Below are 15,134 nucleotides of genomic sequence, written 5' to 3'. Positions count from 1 at the left end.
CCCCCCCCCCCCCCCGCCAAATACTAACCCTTAATTAAAAGAAACAGCAAACAAAGGACACCAACCACACTCCTCAGACGAGTGAGGTAGAAATGGAAGCTCGTGCTTTAGGAATATTGTGTTCCATAAATTATCTTGCCTTTTTCCACTGTTGTTATTACATTGTTTCATAACAAAATTACTTTGAACCATAAAGTTATAAATATGTTTTAAAAGTCCCACTTGGTAACATTAGATTTCTGTCCATGTGGTGTTGGTAGTTACTGTAATGTTTGAAACTAGCCCCACACAAGTGGAAAGGGCCTCCCCACCAGCCCCAGCTATGTCCCAGGAAGGCCAGGCTGCCTCTGTGTAGAGGAGGAGGGCTGCCTGTTACCTGGGCAGAGCTGGCAAGGAAGGGGGAGGTGGGCACCCAGCGGGAGAACCCAGCATTCCCTGAGAGTCGAGAGTTCCCAGGTCATCATTCCCAGTAGGTGACTGTGCTCACAGGTCTCAGAAGTGTCCTCAGATAGCATTTATGTGTATTGAAGGTTCAAGCACATGTTCTTGGGAAAGTAGGGATCAGGGTCTCCCCAAACTCAAGAAGAAATCCCCACCGCCCCCCCCGTTACATCTTATATCTTCACCTCTGAACCTATCCTTGGAGTCTTGCCATCCTTGGAACACCTTCCTACCCTGAGGAGGGGGTGGTCACCATCTCTATTCTCAGCAGCCCAGGAGCCCTGGCCCCCAGAGAACTCAGCAGATGTCATGTTGCCCCTTCGTGCCCCCAGAGTTCTGAATCCAACCCCAGTCCCAGAGCCCCTTATCCCAGGGCCACTGGTGTTGTGCTCCCAGGCCCACTCCCATCACCCTTGGGCAGCCCCTCAGGCTGCTGAAGCACTGGGCAGGGCCCCTCCCTTGCGCTGTTGCCCAGGAACCCGAGCGGTGGGAACCAGCCGCTGGCCTCGGCATGTTTCAATAAAGTTGCTGTGCTGGGAGCTGCTTAATCAAAGGCCTGTGTTATGGGCTCATTAGTGTGGTCCACCACGGGCCAGCTCACAGGGGAGCTCCCAGGAAGGCTGGCTGGGGCCCCGCTCCCCCAAGCATGCACCCTCACTCACAGAGGGGTTTCTCAGGCCCTTTCCAAGGAGCCCTGGGAAACCCTCCTCAGCCATGGAGCCAACACCCACAGCAGCCCTCCTCCCTTGCCCCCAAAGCAGTCAGCATTTTCTGCTTCTGACTGCCAGCCCATCTTCCCCTTTAGGGTCTTGCCACTGTGGTCACAGGCAGCTCCCTAGCTTGTGGGAACCTGGGCTTGTAATTACTTATGGGCCTCTAGGGCTCCCTCTGGGGCTGCTTGTCTCCCAGGAGTCTACAGGACCTCTTGGAGGCCTGGGGTTAGGCTCATCACCAAGGAGGGGCCACTCCACTGGACCAACAAGGGCCCCAGGCCCCTCTGGAGGCAGTCCCCCAACATGGAGGGGACTGACCTCCCCCTACCCCCGCAGGAATCTCTTGCTCAAATTCCCAGGATCAAGGGTATCTCCTTGGGCCCTGTGTACCACACCTGTTGGGGACAGAGGAGTAGGAAGGAGCTGAATAGAGCAGGCCCAAGAATGTGAAGAGCTTGACTTCTGTTTTCTTGGCTGCTACTTGAATGCTCCCTGTTGATCCCAGCTGAATGGGGAGGGGCTGGGATGACTTTCTTACATCAGCCTCACCAGCTTTGGAAGCCCTCGATCCCAGCCTTGGCACCTTGTTCTGGCTACCAGCCCAGGCCTGTTATCTCTTGGGGAAAAGGCACGGCAAAGACACCCCGCATGAGAGAAGAGTGACAAAGGAGAAGGTGAGGGAATCTGGGACCTCACTGGAGTGTGTGGAGTGGCCCCCCACACACCCACCTTCTCCTGGTCCTGCCCTCCCCTCCCCCCATCTTTCCACCCCAGAGAAATCCAGGCCCCAGCACACAGAAAGGCAGGGCCATCTGCAGCTCCAGGGTAAGCTCAGCGGACCCTCCCTGCCTCCTGGAGGAGCTGGGGAGGCAGGGATCCTGCTCCAATTCTATAGGCTTCGCAGTCTCCGGAGGTCAACACCTTGATTCCATCTGCCCTACCATCTGCTGTTTCCGTCCTCGTCCTCATGGAGATTGTAAAGCCTGTCAGCCAACTCCAGAGCTTTGCAGGAGGGTCTTCAGATCCTGGGGGAGGCCTGCCAGCCATCCTCTCTTGCACACCTTCCCCCAGCATTCCATATCCCGGTAGCTTTAACAAGCCTCTCTCCCTTGAGTCTGTCAACACCGGGCTGTTAGTCTTCTGAGCAGGATCCCAGCCCAGAGCTGAGTCGTTAGCCCAGCCCAGAGCTGAGTCATTAGCCCAGCCCAGAGCTGAGTCGTTCATCGGTTCATCCGTCCCCAGCCAGGGTTGACCTGAAGTGGGAGAAGTCGGCCCTAGAGGTCACGTGGGGGTCACATCACCAAATATGAGAATATTTTTTTAAGCCCTGCAATGCTTTCTCAGCTGTGTGGTGTCTGACAGCTCGCCCAGGTGGCGCGCCACCCCCCCCTTCCCAGCCATTCCCCACCCAGCCCTGGTGGGAGGCTTCGGGCTTGGGAGAAGATGCCCAGCTGCTGTTCCGAGTGGGCTCACCACTCCAGGCCAAGTTTGGGAATCACTGCTGGGCTCTCCTCCTAGCCCAGTGGCTGACTCACCACTGTCCTCTGGACAAGTCCCTGCCTTCTCCTGTCCCCATCCACCCATTTGGATGTTGTGTGGAAGACACCTGGCAGTCCCGGGCCCAGGCCCTGAGCAGTCCCTCTGCAGTGCCTCTACGGCTTCTCCTTCCGCTGGGGGGCTGGCCACAACTGTTCTCCCCGGAGACCTTCGCTTGGGCTGTCACGGGGCCTCACTGTCCGGGGGTGCACCCAGTTAGGGTTTAAATCCCCCCACTGTGCCTGGGGAGAAGACCATGATGGCCCGCTGTGCCCTCACCAGCCAGCAACCAGAGCAGCAGGAGTCTGAGCCTGCTCCTGGCCACCAAAGCCAACTTCTCACCACCCACTGAGAACAGGAAATGAGTGTATGCCCCGCACACCTCTGCCCCCAAGCCTGGGGGGTCTCCAAGCTGTTTTCTGGCTTTCGGCTGGCCTGTTGGAGTGGGGGGGACACAGACCGGACTGCATCCTAGTCCTGCCCCCTCCTTGGCCATCGTGGGCGCCAGAGCAGCCCCTTGGCAGGCCCCACCCTATAAACAAACATTTCCGCCTCTGAAAGAAGGAAAGAGAAGGAAAAAGAAAGCCAGACTTGTCGGGAAGCAGGAACAACATGTCAACATGAAGGGCAAACAGGGCCCCGGACAAAGTGTGGACTGTCATATCGAGTGGGAGGAGGGGGCATTGTCAGCGCCGTTTGCAGACTCAGAAATAGCACCCACCACAGACATTGGAGTCAGGTCCGCAGCAGGCTCCTGCCCTCAGCACAGCAGAACCTGCCCAGGGCAGGCATCCCGAAAGATCACTTTTCAGGTTCCTTCCGGAACCTGCTGGGGCCTGGGGAATTGGGAGATTGTTGACAACCCCCCCCCCTCCAATCACCCACCAACCAGGTTGTCCCTAAGGCACCTGGTGTGAGCACTTTGGAAAAGGCTGCTGGTCTGGATTCCAAGCCACCCTCTGACCAAGAGTGGAGGTTAGGGGTGGGGAGCAGGGGGCCACTGTTCCCCTCACAGCTTGGCCAGTTAGATGGTGGTGAAGCTGCAGCCACCGACTCACCCCTGTTGGTTAAGCCTGTGCCCAAACCCCATCCCCCTGTGTGAGCCTGAGTGTTCCCCACCCCATGATCTCCTGGGATGCCTCAAAAATGCAGACACCTTGGCCTTGCCAGAGTACTCGGATTCAGAAGTTCTGGATGGCATCTCCATAGTTTCAAAAGCTTCCCAGGGGAGTTAGCTGCTCACTAGAGAGCCTCCTCCCTCCAAGGGCTGCTTGTGCACAAACATAAGCGTTTGATGCCCAACTCTTGGTGAGTGCAGACATTACTGAGTGCACTTGTCATTTTCCGTATTATTAGTTATTTCTGTTGCTGTTTTCTGGGCTAGAGTAACTGTTGCCTTATGTATGCATTCACTAAGCTGGCCTGGGCATGTGCCTCGCTGTTCCCACTTGGACACCATCTTTGGGCATGGTTTGCCTTCCTTTCCAATTGGCCATCTTGGTTTTTGAGCTGCTGGGTGTCTGTGATGCTCAGGGTTCCAGCCCTCTTAAGCTGAGCAGATTGTTCCTCTTGAGGAAAAATGTGTGGCTGGTGGGGGTTGGGATGGCTGGTCTTCCAGGCCATTGGTAGAAGCCAAAGTCACCTTCACCTCCCGCAACAGAGGAGAGAGAAGAGTTAGCCCTGAGTATACAAGGCTTCTAGAATTGGGGTGTTTTCCCCAGACCCGAGGAAAAGCATATCCTCTGCCATAGTGAGGTCAGATCACTGTTCTAAAGTCCAGGAGCCTTATCTCCTCTCAACACCTGCTCGTCTGCAAAATGGGGGTGATAGTTACCTCCTCTGCAGGCCCGCCAGGAGGGCTCAGTGAAATGGTACCGCTCAAGCCCTTCACCCAGTGCCCGGCGCCTGGAGGAGGCGCTGCTTCGGCTGGAGGTGGTGTCACCATTCCTACTGACATCGTAACCCTCCTGTTATTATTTGTGGCAGAGCCAGGCAGCCCCGTGGGGACCCAGTGAGCTTCCAGCGCCTCAAGCCCCAGACTGCACCGGCTTTTCCCACAGTTGCATCACAACGGCGCGTCTGTTGCTCAGGAGAGCGCCCAGGAGCCGCTCCGTCACAGTTGTCTATCTCCAGTGTCCTGTTGATAAGATCTGTTCACATTCTCAGCTCCAGGTCTGAAATATACAAAGAACAGGGCCTGTTTGTTCAATCCAAGCTTCTAAGGTTTAACTCCCAAAGGAAATTAAATTAGACGCCTGGAGCTATGACAGTCTGTCGTGTTTCTTTGCAGGGAATGTCACCCTTAATATCATGCAGATCTTGTGTATAATTTTCTCTGTTTAATTCTTTTAAAATAATGTGAAGTTTCCAGCAGGAACCAGCAAATCACCAAAAGTGAAAATTGAGGCGCCACCAGGGTTTGTCCCCTTTTCTGGTCTTGCCATCCTCTCCCCCAGCTGAGTATAAAACGAGTCCACACCCAGATGGCGCGCTAGCCTGGTGCGGTTCTGCTGACAGTCACCATAACGCACCCTCTCTCCACCACCTATCCCAGACCTGTGTCAGAGGAACTGGCTTGGGGCTGAGCTCAGCGTTAGTGGGGTTGTCTTGCCCCTTGTTGAAAAACAGCGCTTCAGTGTCTCACTGGGTGGTCGCAGTCCCTGTGAACCCTCCCCTCCACCTCAGCCCTGGCGCTACAGTCCCAGGCCTATTTACCTTCCTGGCAGAAAGTCCCTCCCTCCGAATTATTTGTGGGTTAGAAATCAGCGCAGCCTAGCCCGGCCTGGAGCCACTGTAATATAATTGGGTTTTAGGTATGCTTGTGTTTGTGCTAGCATTTGCAGAGATGGCAGTGAGCCCCGGAAATGCCAAAAATATGAATGTGACTTTTGTGCTACTGAAGCCAACTGGTGATAACTGGTAGGGAAACTCTGGACTGTGCGGGGCGGGGGAGGGGGGGAACCCTGGGATAAGAGGAGGAGCCAAGGCTCTGGCAGTGGGAAGACTGGGGTATGATGGGGAAAGAGTCACAGGAGTCTGGGAAAAGGATCACCCAGTCCCACCTGGGGGCACTTGGAGGAAGAATGGGGGCGGGAGGGGGCCCCCTCGGGTGGGCATTTCCCTAGACTGACTTTGCCTGTCTAAATCTTGTCTCTGTCCTCACTGGAGGCCTGAGCTCCTCAAACAGAAAAAAACTTGGGTGAGATGGGGGCCAGTGGTCAGAGCTATTTTGTTGCTGACTGTGGGCTTGCAGCCTGGAAAGGAGACGTCCTTTGGCTCCCTGTCAACCAAGAGAGGGTGCGTGTCCAGGTAGAGCATGGACTGCTTTCAGGCCTGTGTCCCTGGGGCCCCACCCAGGGCCGGGCCTAGCAGAGGCACCTAGGGAATGCCGTGGAATTCGGTAGATTGGTGGGCACATGAGCGGAAGAGTGAATAAAGGCGTCAGTGCTGTGGCGGGAAGAGCCCTGGGTGTGGCGGCTGCACTTCAGGCACTACTCTAGAGTCCAGATAGGTCTGGGACATGGTCTTATCTCAGCCGCTCACAAGCCATGTGACACTGGGCGTATTACATAACCTGTCTGTGCCTCAGTTTCCTCATCTCGGAGGAGACTCAAGGAGATAAGATACATGAGCAGTCAGCACAGGGCCTGGTATGGTGGTGGTTTGCTCACCCGGGCTTCTCATTCCTTGCTCCCGCCTCCACCCCATCAACTTCCTTCCTTTGGAGTCCTCCATCCCATGTGGTCTCCAGCGACCCCACTTGCTGCTCTTCTGCTCTCCCGTGCCATTTCACTTCATCTCACAAGCTGACTATATTCCAGATATATATATATATATATTCCGATATAGGTGTATATATATGCACACACACACACACACACATACTCCACTTATCGGAGTGGACAACTACCAGGGGAAACCTGAGGAGTATTTTCTCAAGTTCTTGATCCCCATCCTTCTAGAGGGGTTTCCCTCAGCAGAGTCATTCACCTTGGTCTTCACCCCATTGTCTGTCTTCCTCTGTGCCTCCCCTGGGGCATTCAAAGTTTGCTGGAGGAGGCAAAGCAGAGGCAGGTGGAGCCACAGACTGGGGGCGTATAGAAGGGTCTTGTGCCAAGGCCAGGAAGCCCCATGGGTCAGCACAGGGAGGAGAAGGGTGGAGGAAACGGGTCAGATTGGGAAGAGGAAAGACACCCTCAGCCTGGGCCCGGTGTGGTGCAGGCCTGGTGTGAGCTTGTCCTGACTCCGCAGAGCGAGCATGAGCAGAGGAGCCAGTTGGGAAAATGGCCCATCAGGTTGAGGAAGGCCCGTGAGGGTAGGGCTTGTGCCAGCTGAATACCGGGGCCAGGCTGTCCTAGACATCAAAGTATGAAGTGACAAGGCATCAGACTAGAACAGCGAAGTGGGACAGCCGGGAGGTGATCTGGAGAAGAGGTTTCTCAGAGGAAGTTGTGAAGAACTCAGTGGCTGAATGAGGTCAGCAGGGCAAGGGTTTGGGAGCTTCCAGCTTGAGAAACTGTGGATACTGCAGACGGAAAGGGGACTTGAGAGCCCCCTTTCCATCTGTAAAATGAGAGAGGGTGGTGCACAGTCTCCAAATTCTCCAGCTCAGACATTCTTGGATATACCTTCTGGGGCATTTCCAGATTCCAGACAAGGCCTGTATTCCAAATCCAAACAGATTCCTTTTGTCCTACCACGTCGGGAGTGAGGGGGAACTTGGGAGCCCGGCTGGGCACGGGGCATGTTGGCGATCACTCTTGCCCAGCCGCCCACTTCTCCCTGCCGCTCCACTGCACTGCAGCGTGCCGGAGGCCCAGACTGCCCAGCCCGTATCCCTTCTGGGGACCAGCACTACATTCTCTCCAGATATCCCCACCTTGCTTCCCCATCGTCCTCTGACACCCTTCCTTCCCTGCCCTGGTCCCTGCGGGATTGCAGGCAGGTTGGGGGGGTGGGGGAGAACGCCAGTCTGAGATAGGCTTCCAGCACTTCCATCTGTCCCTAGAACAGGCTCACAGCTCCTCCGTGGCTAGAAGAAAGATCCATGGCTTGGCAGTTGGCAAAAAGACCATATATTAAAAAATAATAATAAACGCTTGTCTTGTGCCTTCTTCCCAGATTCTGTTGACTGAAGAGTTTGTAGAGAAAATGTTGGAGGACTTAGAAGATTTGACTTCTCCAGAGGAAGTAAGCCTGTTTCATTCTAACAGCGGCTTCCAGTCTCCAGGAGCCCATGTGTGTCTTTCGGTCTGTCAGTCTCTGAGGTGTGGGGATGGGCTGGAGAGGAGCTCCCGCAGATGTGAAGCAGCTTCATTTCTGGCCGCCCCCACCCCAGCCATCATAAGGACACCCAGCCAGTTGTCTGAATCGGCAGCTTCCGAGAAGCTCACTGCCGGGGCAGCCAGGGCCTTTGGGCTAGTAGTTCTTCCCCAGCCCCTGCTGTTCCCTGGCAGGTTCCGAACAGAAAGCCCACACCCGCTGCCAGAGAATATTCCACTGGGGAGTTCTGGTGGCAGTGAGGGACTCCTGCTCTTGCCTCAGGCCACCCAGGAGCCGGCCTCCTTCCTCGCTTCTCCAGCCAGGAGCTCTCCCCTCTTGGTCTGCCCCTTCCAGCCTGAGACCCTGGCCGGCCAGGTGGGAGCTTGTGCCTTTCTTGGCTACTCATCTGGGGTACAGGAATGGAGCCCATAATCCCCTTTGTTTTTTTTCCTTGTTCCTGGCATCCTCATTTGCAGGGACTTACCTCATCCTGGAAAGTCCCTTCCCCTCCCCCGGCCTCCTACTAAGCAGCACCCCAGTGGGATCTGAGCCTTCCTGGCCTCAATGCCCCATAGGTTAGTGGAACATTAGCAACCTAGCCAGGCCTCTGGAGAGCTCTTCTGGGCCCTCCCCTGCCTGTGGCAGAGACGGACAGACCCTTCCATTGCCCTTTCTGCCGGGAAGCGTGTTTGGGGGAGAGCTCCTTCAGCTCCCAGGGGCCAGCCTTTCAAGCCAGAGGGAGGCCACGTAGGAGCTAGCTTCCAGCCAGGTCTGGAGCGAACAGTTGCCGGGGCTTCCAGGGCCACATCAGCCGGGACATGGTGGCCTCCATCACCCTCCAGGTGGAAGAGAGCCCACAGGGTGAGCCTGTCCTGTCCAGGTCTCCAGGTGGACAGCAACTCCTCAGAGCCTGAGGTCACCTCTGTCCTCTGGGATGTGGCTTGAGAAGTTAACTCATTTACACATTCCAAAGCCACCCGTCCCCCGTGTGTGCCAGCCAGTCAACCCCCACGAGTCACTGGTCCCTGAGGCCTGGCTCCTATTGAGTCAGCCCAGAGCCAGCTACCCAGAAGCGCTTCCGGAGAGGCCGCGTCGCACGGGGCGGTGCCCGTCGCAGGGGGTGGTGCGGCGCCAGACTGTAGCTTTGAGCCTGGGTGTTGAGGAGGTGGGAGGGGGACTGTCCAGGCAGGAGGGACAGGAGCCAGGGGGAGCTCAGGAAAGTAGGTCACTAAAAATGACTTTTTTTTTTTTTTGGTTCTCTGTCCGGAGGCTGTCCCCACAGCCAGCTCCACTCTCCACTTAGGTCCTGGCTCGGACAAGTCTCCCATCAGAGGGAGGGAGACGGGGCCAGCCACTTCCAGCCCCAGCTCCAGGCAGGCCGAGGGCCCTGTTCTTTCCTCCTATCCAGCCTGGCCTGACTTCTCACCTAGCCCCGGGACAGTAGGAGTCATAAAAGGCAGACCCTGTTTTCAAGTCAGTGAGCATCTAGTGAGCACACCAGCTGTGGGCCAGAGGAAGTGAGATCCATCAGCCTCTTTCCCCCACCCCAGACAGAAGCCTGAGACGCAGAACTGTCAGCGAATCAGTGATCCCTGGGCTCTCATTGGCCACCACTGGCACCATGCTCACGGTGGTGACCCTGAGAAACAGACGAGCTTGAACAGAGGGGAGCAGGCTGGGGATGCACCAGGCCCAAGAAATCACCTCCAGCCACACTTGTCCTGCTCCTCTCCTCCCACTGAGGCCAAGCCAGGGCCTCCTTCCCTTTGGACCCTTTGGCAAAGGCCACAGAGGGCAGGTTCTGGGGTCCTTCGGCACCAGCCCCTGCAAGAGAAGCCATGGCAGGGACAGGACCACAGAGTTCCAGACCTCAAGCCACTTCCCTGAAGCATCTGCACCCTCCCACCCTGCCCCCATCCCCCAGCCCCAGGGCCTCAGGGAGCAGATTCCTTACATGCTTGTGGCCGGAGGCAGAACCAAGGAAGTGAGCTGGAGGGAGGTCAGCACAGTCAAGAAAGAGTTAGAAAACATGCCTCCTCCAACCCCAGTTAATTATTGGCAGGGCAAGGGGAAAGAAGGGGTCACCGAACTCCAGCAGCTTAACCTCAGCCACCCACCTGGGAATAGCATTTGCGATTGAAGCCAGGCAACCGGTGGCCTCTCTTGCCCCCAGCACCTGGGGGACGGGACGCGGGTGAGGGCCCTGGGCTCTCTGTAGGCAGTCGGGACAGAAGGCCGGGAGTGGTGCTAACTGTGTGCACTCTGGCTCTGTGCTTGCTCCCTCCGCAGTTCAAACTTCCCAAAGAGTACAGCTGGCCGGAAAAGAAGCTCAAAGTCTCCATTCTTCCCGACGTGGTGTTCGACAGTCCCCTGCACTAGCCTGGGCTGGGCCCTGCAGGGGCCAAGGGAGAGCCCAGCTGCTCCCGGGTGACTCCCAGTGCACCAACTGCGGACACGCGATCCCCACAAATGAAAGGACACGCCTGAGGAGGGCTGTGCAGCCTCCGCACGGCCTCACCTGAAGCTCAGGGGCCTCCCCCGCCGCCCCGAGCCGGCCAAGCCCCCGGGGCTGGGAGCGGGCAAATGCAAACGTCCCCCTCCTGCTGCTGCCGCAGCTCGTGGTTTGAGATGTGACTCTGGACCTTTGATGGTGTGCCCTTAGGTGGAGACCGGCCTCACTGTCATCTCTCCCCTGCCCGCTCCAGCAGGAGGGAGTGGAGTGGCCGTGGCGCACACGGCCCAGCTCTGCTGTGGGAAGCCTTGTTAGGCCACGGAACAATTCCTCCGATGGTGTTTGGTTTTCTTCCTCCTTATTTTATTTTGTCGAAACCGGATGGTATTTTATTGGTCTTCAAAGATGTCCAGAAGCCGTGTATATAATGTTTTTTAAACAGAACTTTATTCGCAGATGAACTTTCTCATTCTCTCAGACGAGGGCCTGGGGCTGTCTCCCCCTGAGCTACCACCAGAGAAGGTGCCGGGGTTCAGTTCGCCTGCCAGCCCAGGACCCCGGAGGAGCCAGCTTCACAGAGAGGCTTATTTCTTCCCAGCGGGGCCTGGTGGAGCTTGGGGCAGGGGGAGAGCTGAGCTCTGGCCCCATGCAGCCTTCGGCCTGTTTAGCCAGCTGGGGCCAGGAGAAGGTGCTGCTGGTTCTAAAGCGGACTAGGCCCCTGGCAAAGTTCCAGGACCACCAGGGTCTCAGAGACTTGGTAGCCTCAGCCTCATCTTCTGGGCCTTGTCCACCTGACCAGGCCTGCCTGAGAGAAGGTGAGGCCCAGCACCTTGTAGACCATCCCCACCTGCCACTCAGGGCCTAGGTCTCCAGCTCTTTGACCACTCCTGTCCCATTTCCTCCTCCCCTGGGCCTCCCAGCCTCCAGGCTGCAGGACTCTGGCATATTAAAAATGGAAAAATCAACCTCTCACCATGTCCTTCACTTTGATTTTGCAAATACCGCACTCTGCTGCCCTCATCCTCCCTGTGTCCATTCGTTTCTTGTCTTTCATTTTCATTCCCCGTTCTCCATATCATTCCCCATGCCTCTTTTCCTGCATCCTGGTCTCCCCCAGTCCCTTGCCCCACTACTGCAGATCTCATGGTCTTCCTCCCAGGAATAGACCTATCTCTGGCCCGTGGATTTGGGGTTCCTCTTGGGTTGTCTCCCACTTCTGACCTGGAATCAACAAGCCCCTTCGTGCCCTCTCACCCCTGACTCTAGGGACTGCTATTTCAGGCCTTTCCAAAGCAAAGTCCTTTGGTCTGTCACGGGCCTCGTAGGGCCATGCACTGCCCCGTCTGCACCCGCCACACACACGGCCACTACAACAGGGCCCCGGGTGGCCCATGCAGGACGCCTCTGATGAGAGACTCAGCCAAAGAGCTGCCTCCAGGGGTCATGAGGGCAGTGGCCAGGCTCTCCAGGGAGCAAGATTTGGACTTCCAAGGGGCCACTAGGCCCTGGCCGCTTCTCTGCACACACCCTCAGGGCTACCCAGTTAACTCCATCAAACTCAGAGCTTCAAGGTGGATCAGCCTGGGAGACTGGGAGAGAGAGGCTCCTGGCCTCCACCAACGAAGATGGAAGCTCCTCTGGACCTGATGTTGGGCGCAGCTGTGCCTTCTGCTCCAAGGACTTTTCCAAAAGGACATTTTCTGGCCGCTGCCCACCACAACACCTCTGCCTTTGAAGCTCTTGTCATCTAATGTTTCATGGCCGGAGAGGCGTCATTAGCTTGTCTCCTTTCCGTGCCACCCTGGCCCACCGCTCCACAAATTCTTTCTTTCTGGGGACCTGCCTCTGCCTGTCTGCTTTGGCTGATGGGGAGGAAGGTATTTTCTGAGCTAAGCTTTGTTATCAGTACGGGAGGCAGGCGGGAAGCCGGTGAGCTCTGAAACAGTGAGCCCATGAAGCCTGTGGCCCCTTCCTGCCCCATGATGCCAGCCACCTCCAAGGCATCCACCATCTCTGACCAGGCCTTCCAGAGGTTTCTCTGGGAGGGGGCTCTCCACTGAGCTTCTGGCTGGTGAGAGGGGACCCTCACTGAGGACCAAGTGAGGCCGACCCCGTAGCGTGCCCGGCATAGCACTTGGCGTACAGTGGGTACTCACTAAATGTACCGCTTCCTTCCCTCCCTGCGGCACTTCGGGAGCCCTGACATAATAAGTCCGGGAGGTAAGAAGCCTCCCTCCTAAATCTGCCTCTTCCTCGTGGCTTCCTTGTGGCTTGCCCAGTCCCACCCCTCCCCTCCAGGTCCCTGTGGCTCAAGCTTCTGAGAGGATGGGGCTCCCCTGTACGTACACACGGCAGACTCTTGGACTCCTCAGGTCCCGTGTGGGCTGCAGGTGGGCTGCAGCCCCAGCTGTCATTCTGAGGGGGTAGAGTGGCTCATGCAAGGTCTCAGGTCTGGCCAGGGACCTGGTCCCTCTTCCTGCCCTTCTCTTCCTCTTCCAAAGGCAAGGCTTCAGGGCAGGGACTAGGAAGCCTTGGGGAGAGTCTAAAGGGCTAGAGCATTTTTAAAAATGCACACAGGGTCTTGGGGCTGGGTTTTGAGATTGAGTTGAGAGCAGGGAAAAAAAACCCCAAAGGTTGGTGCCCCTATGGGGCAGACCAGTAGAGAACTCCCTTGACTGTATTTTTTTATCCAGTTGTCTTTCCTCTCTGGCTTCCAGGTCCTCCGCGCCAGGTAAGGTGCCTGGGTCCCTGTTACAAGTCAGGAGCCCTGTAGAGAGAGCCCTCCTTTTGTACAAGTACCTGAATGCTGCAATGAGCAGACTTTTGTAAAATTTTATATTAGTTTCTAATGTCGACTGCGACTCGGTTCCTGGGGGCTGCAGCCAGCCTGGGACTTTTGTAAGAATTTTTGGGTGACTCACTTAGATGTCGTTTCCTTCTTGCTCCCTCTTCCTCTGTGTAATCTAAGTGCATTAAACATATTTGCAGAAGTGCCTGGATCTTGTGCTCCTTTTTGGATGCCTGGAGTAGGGGAGCAGCAAGCCTGGCAGAGGGGTGGGTTGGACTCAGCCACTTAGAAGAAACCGGGATGGGGGAAGGGCCCCCGAAGACTGTTGTCAGGAGTGGAGGGGGTGTCAAGGAGCAGGATCACGCAGCTGGTGACTCTAGAGTCATGCAGAAATGACTTTGCAGGCTCCCTTTCACTGGTCTTCAGTTCCTCTAGGGTCATGGGGGATGTAGGAGCAAGAAACAGGTCTGGGGAAATGGGTGGGTCAAGACCCTCTTTCTTCCTCTTCTGCTCTCCTCTCACCAAAAAGCCCTTTCCCCTTGGGAAGGTGGACCTTCCTTCCCTCCAGTTTTAGAGTTCTTGTGTCCCAGCTTGGGTCAGGAGATGCTCACTGCCCTCACCATCTAAATTCAACCTCCTGGGATGGACAGGCAGCCTCAAAACCATCACACCCACTGGATGACACAGAAGGTGGCCCTCCCTTCCCATGAGCCCCTCTGGGCCTGGCCTTGGTGAGGAGGTGGTGGATTTTCCTTCCCTGGAAGGAAGTGGCCTGGCACAACAGAGCCCAGTCCCCGTGGAGAGAAGGCAGCCGCCTGGGACCTTAAGAGGCAGGCAGGAGAGGGTCTGCACCCCGACGGGGTTCCCAGAGCCTGCAGGGCTGCTCTAAACCTTCCCGCCTTCTTTCCCTTCCTGCCAGGCCTGGTTGTCTGTCTCGGAGAACAGCAGGGCCTTTTCTCATGCCAGGTGTTCTGCTGGGGCTAGTGGCAGAAGTCCTGGGGGGATCAGCTCATGCAAAGGGACTCTGTCCTCTTAGAGAACCAGCCGTATCTCGGGGAGCTTTCCCCAGGCAGAGGTCAGTACTCCTTCCCCTGTGACCTCCTACTGAACCCCTGGAGGAGTGGGCCAGGTCGTGTCTGGGGTCCTCAGTCACTCTGGCAGTCAGAGCAAGGGAGCTGGGAGGGCCTGGACAGACGGACCATCCCAGGGTGGCCCAGGCCACACCCCTTCCCCTTTTCTTTTCTCCTTGGAGATTGGGAAGCAGGGTGGAGGGGAGGGCTGATTATCTAATCCTCCTCATCTGACCAGCCTACAAGCACCCAGGGTCAGAGTGAAGTTCCTGCTCCAGAGAGTACAGAACAGCAAGATCCTGTGTTTAGCTGGTTCCAGGAGACAGGATGAGGCTGAGATTATTTCTGGAAAGAGGCTCCTGGGCCTATAGCAGAGACCCCACCCTAGATTTAGGGAGGGGAGAAATCTGCCATGTGATATGTAATGTCACCTCCAAAAGGCCTGTACATTCCTCCAGGCATCTGCTCTGCCCCATGTGGGGTGGGAGGATGTCAGGGGCCCTGGGTGAGGGGGACCCACAGGATCCAGAGCCAGGGGGCTAGGGAGCCTAAGAGATTTACTAAACTGGCCTAACCAGGAGAATGCAGCTGGAAGTGAGTCAACCCAGGCTGCCAGGCACTGAGGCAGCTGAGGAGGTGGGGAGGCCAGGGTGGCGGAGAGGGAGTGCTGTGCTGGGCAGGAGAAGGGGGAGATTAGTCCCAAGACTGCGGTGGTGGTGGTGGGGGGTGCCAGGGCAGGATGTGGTCTGGGAGGGGCAACCATCTCAGGCCCCTTCTGTGGGGGCACCATGGGACTGACCCAGTCCCCTCCTCTCCTCCTTAACTGCCAGGAAGTCTTTGGGAGAAAGCTACGGACAGGATGGGGGAAGGGG

At 56.7% G+C, this 15,134-nt stretch overlaps 1 protein-coding gene across 3 annotated transcripts in view; it reads left to right on the top strand.

Moving 5' to 3' along the window:
- SUFU (SUFU negative regulator of hedgehog signaling) overlaps positions 1-13,398 on the top strand; it is a 113,148-nt gene extending 99,750 nt beyond the window's left edge. For 2 of the 3 annotated variants that reach the window (XM_081822849.1, XM_081822850.1), the window contains exons 11-12: positions 7,812-7,880; positions 10,242-13,398. In XM_081822849.1, the coding sequence (XP_081678975.1) occupies positions 7,812-7,880; positions 10,242-10,331 (159 nt within the window). In that variant the 3' untranslated portion in view covers positions 10,332-13,398. Of the gene's footprint in view, positions 1-4,676; positions 7,239-7,811; positions 7,881-10,241 lie in introns of those variants that run through there. The other variant, XM_081822848.1, reaches the window with a different exon arrangement.
- Positions 13,399-15,134: the final 1,736 nt, after the last annotated feature.

Source organism: Leptonychotes weddellii, chromosome 6 (assembly GCF_054177405.1).
Source record: "Leptonychotes weddellii isolate Sample4059 chromosome 6, ASM5417740v2, whole genome shotgun sequence".
Lineage (NCBI taxonomy): Eukaryota > Metazoa > Chordata > Mammalia > Carnivora > Phocidae > Leptonychotes > Leptonychotes weddellii.
The sequence above is the reverse complement of the archived record's forward strand: the minus strand, read 5'-3'. Positions and strand labels throughout refer to the sequence as shown.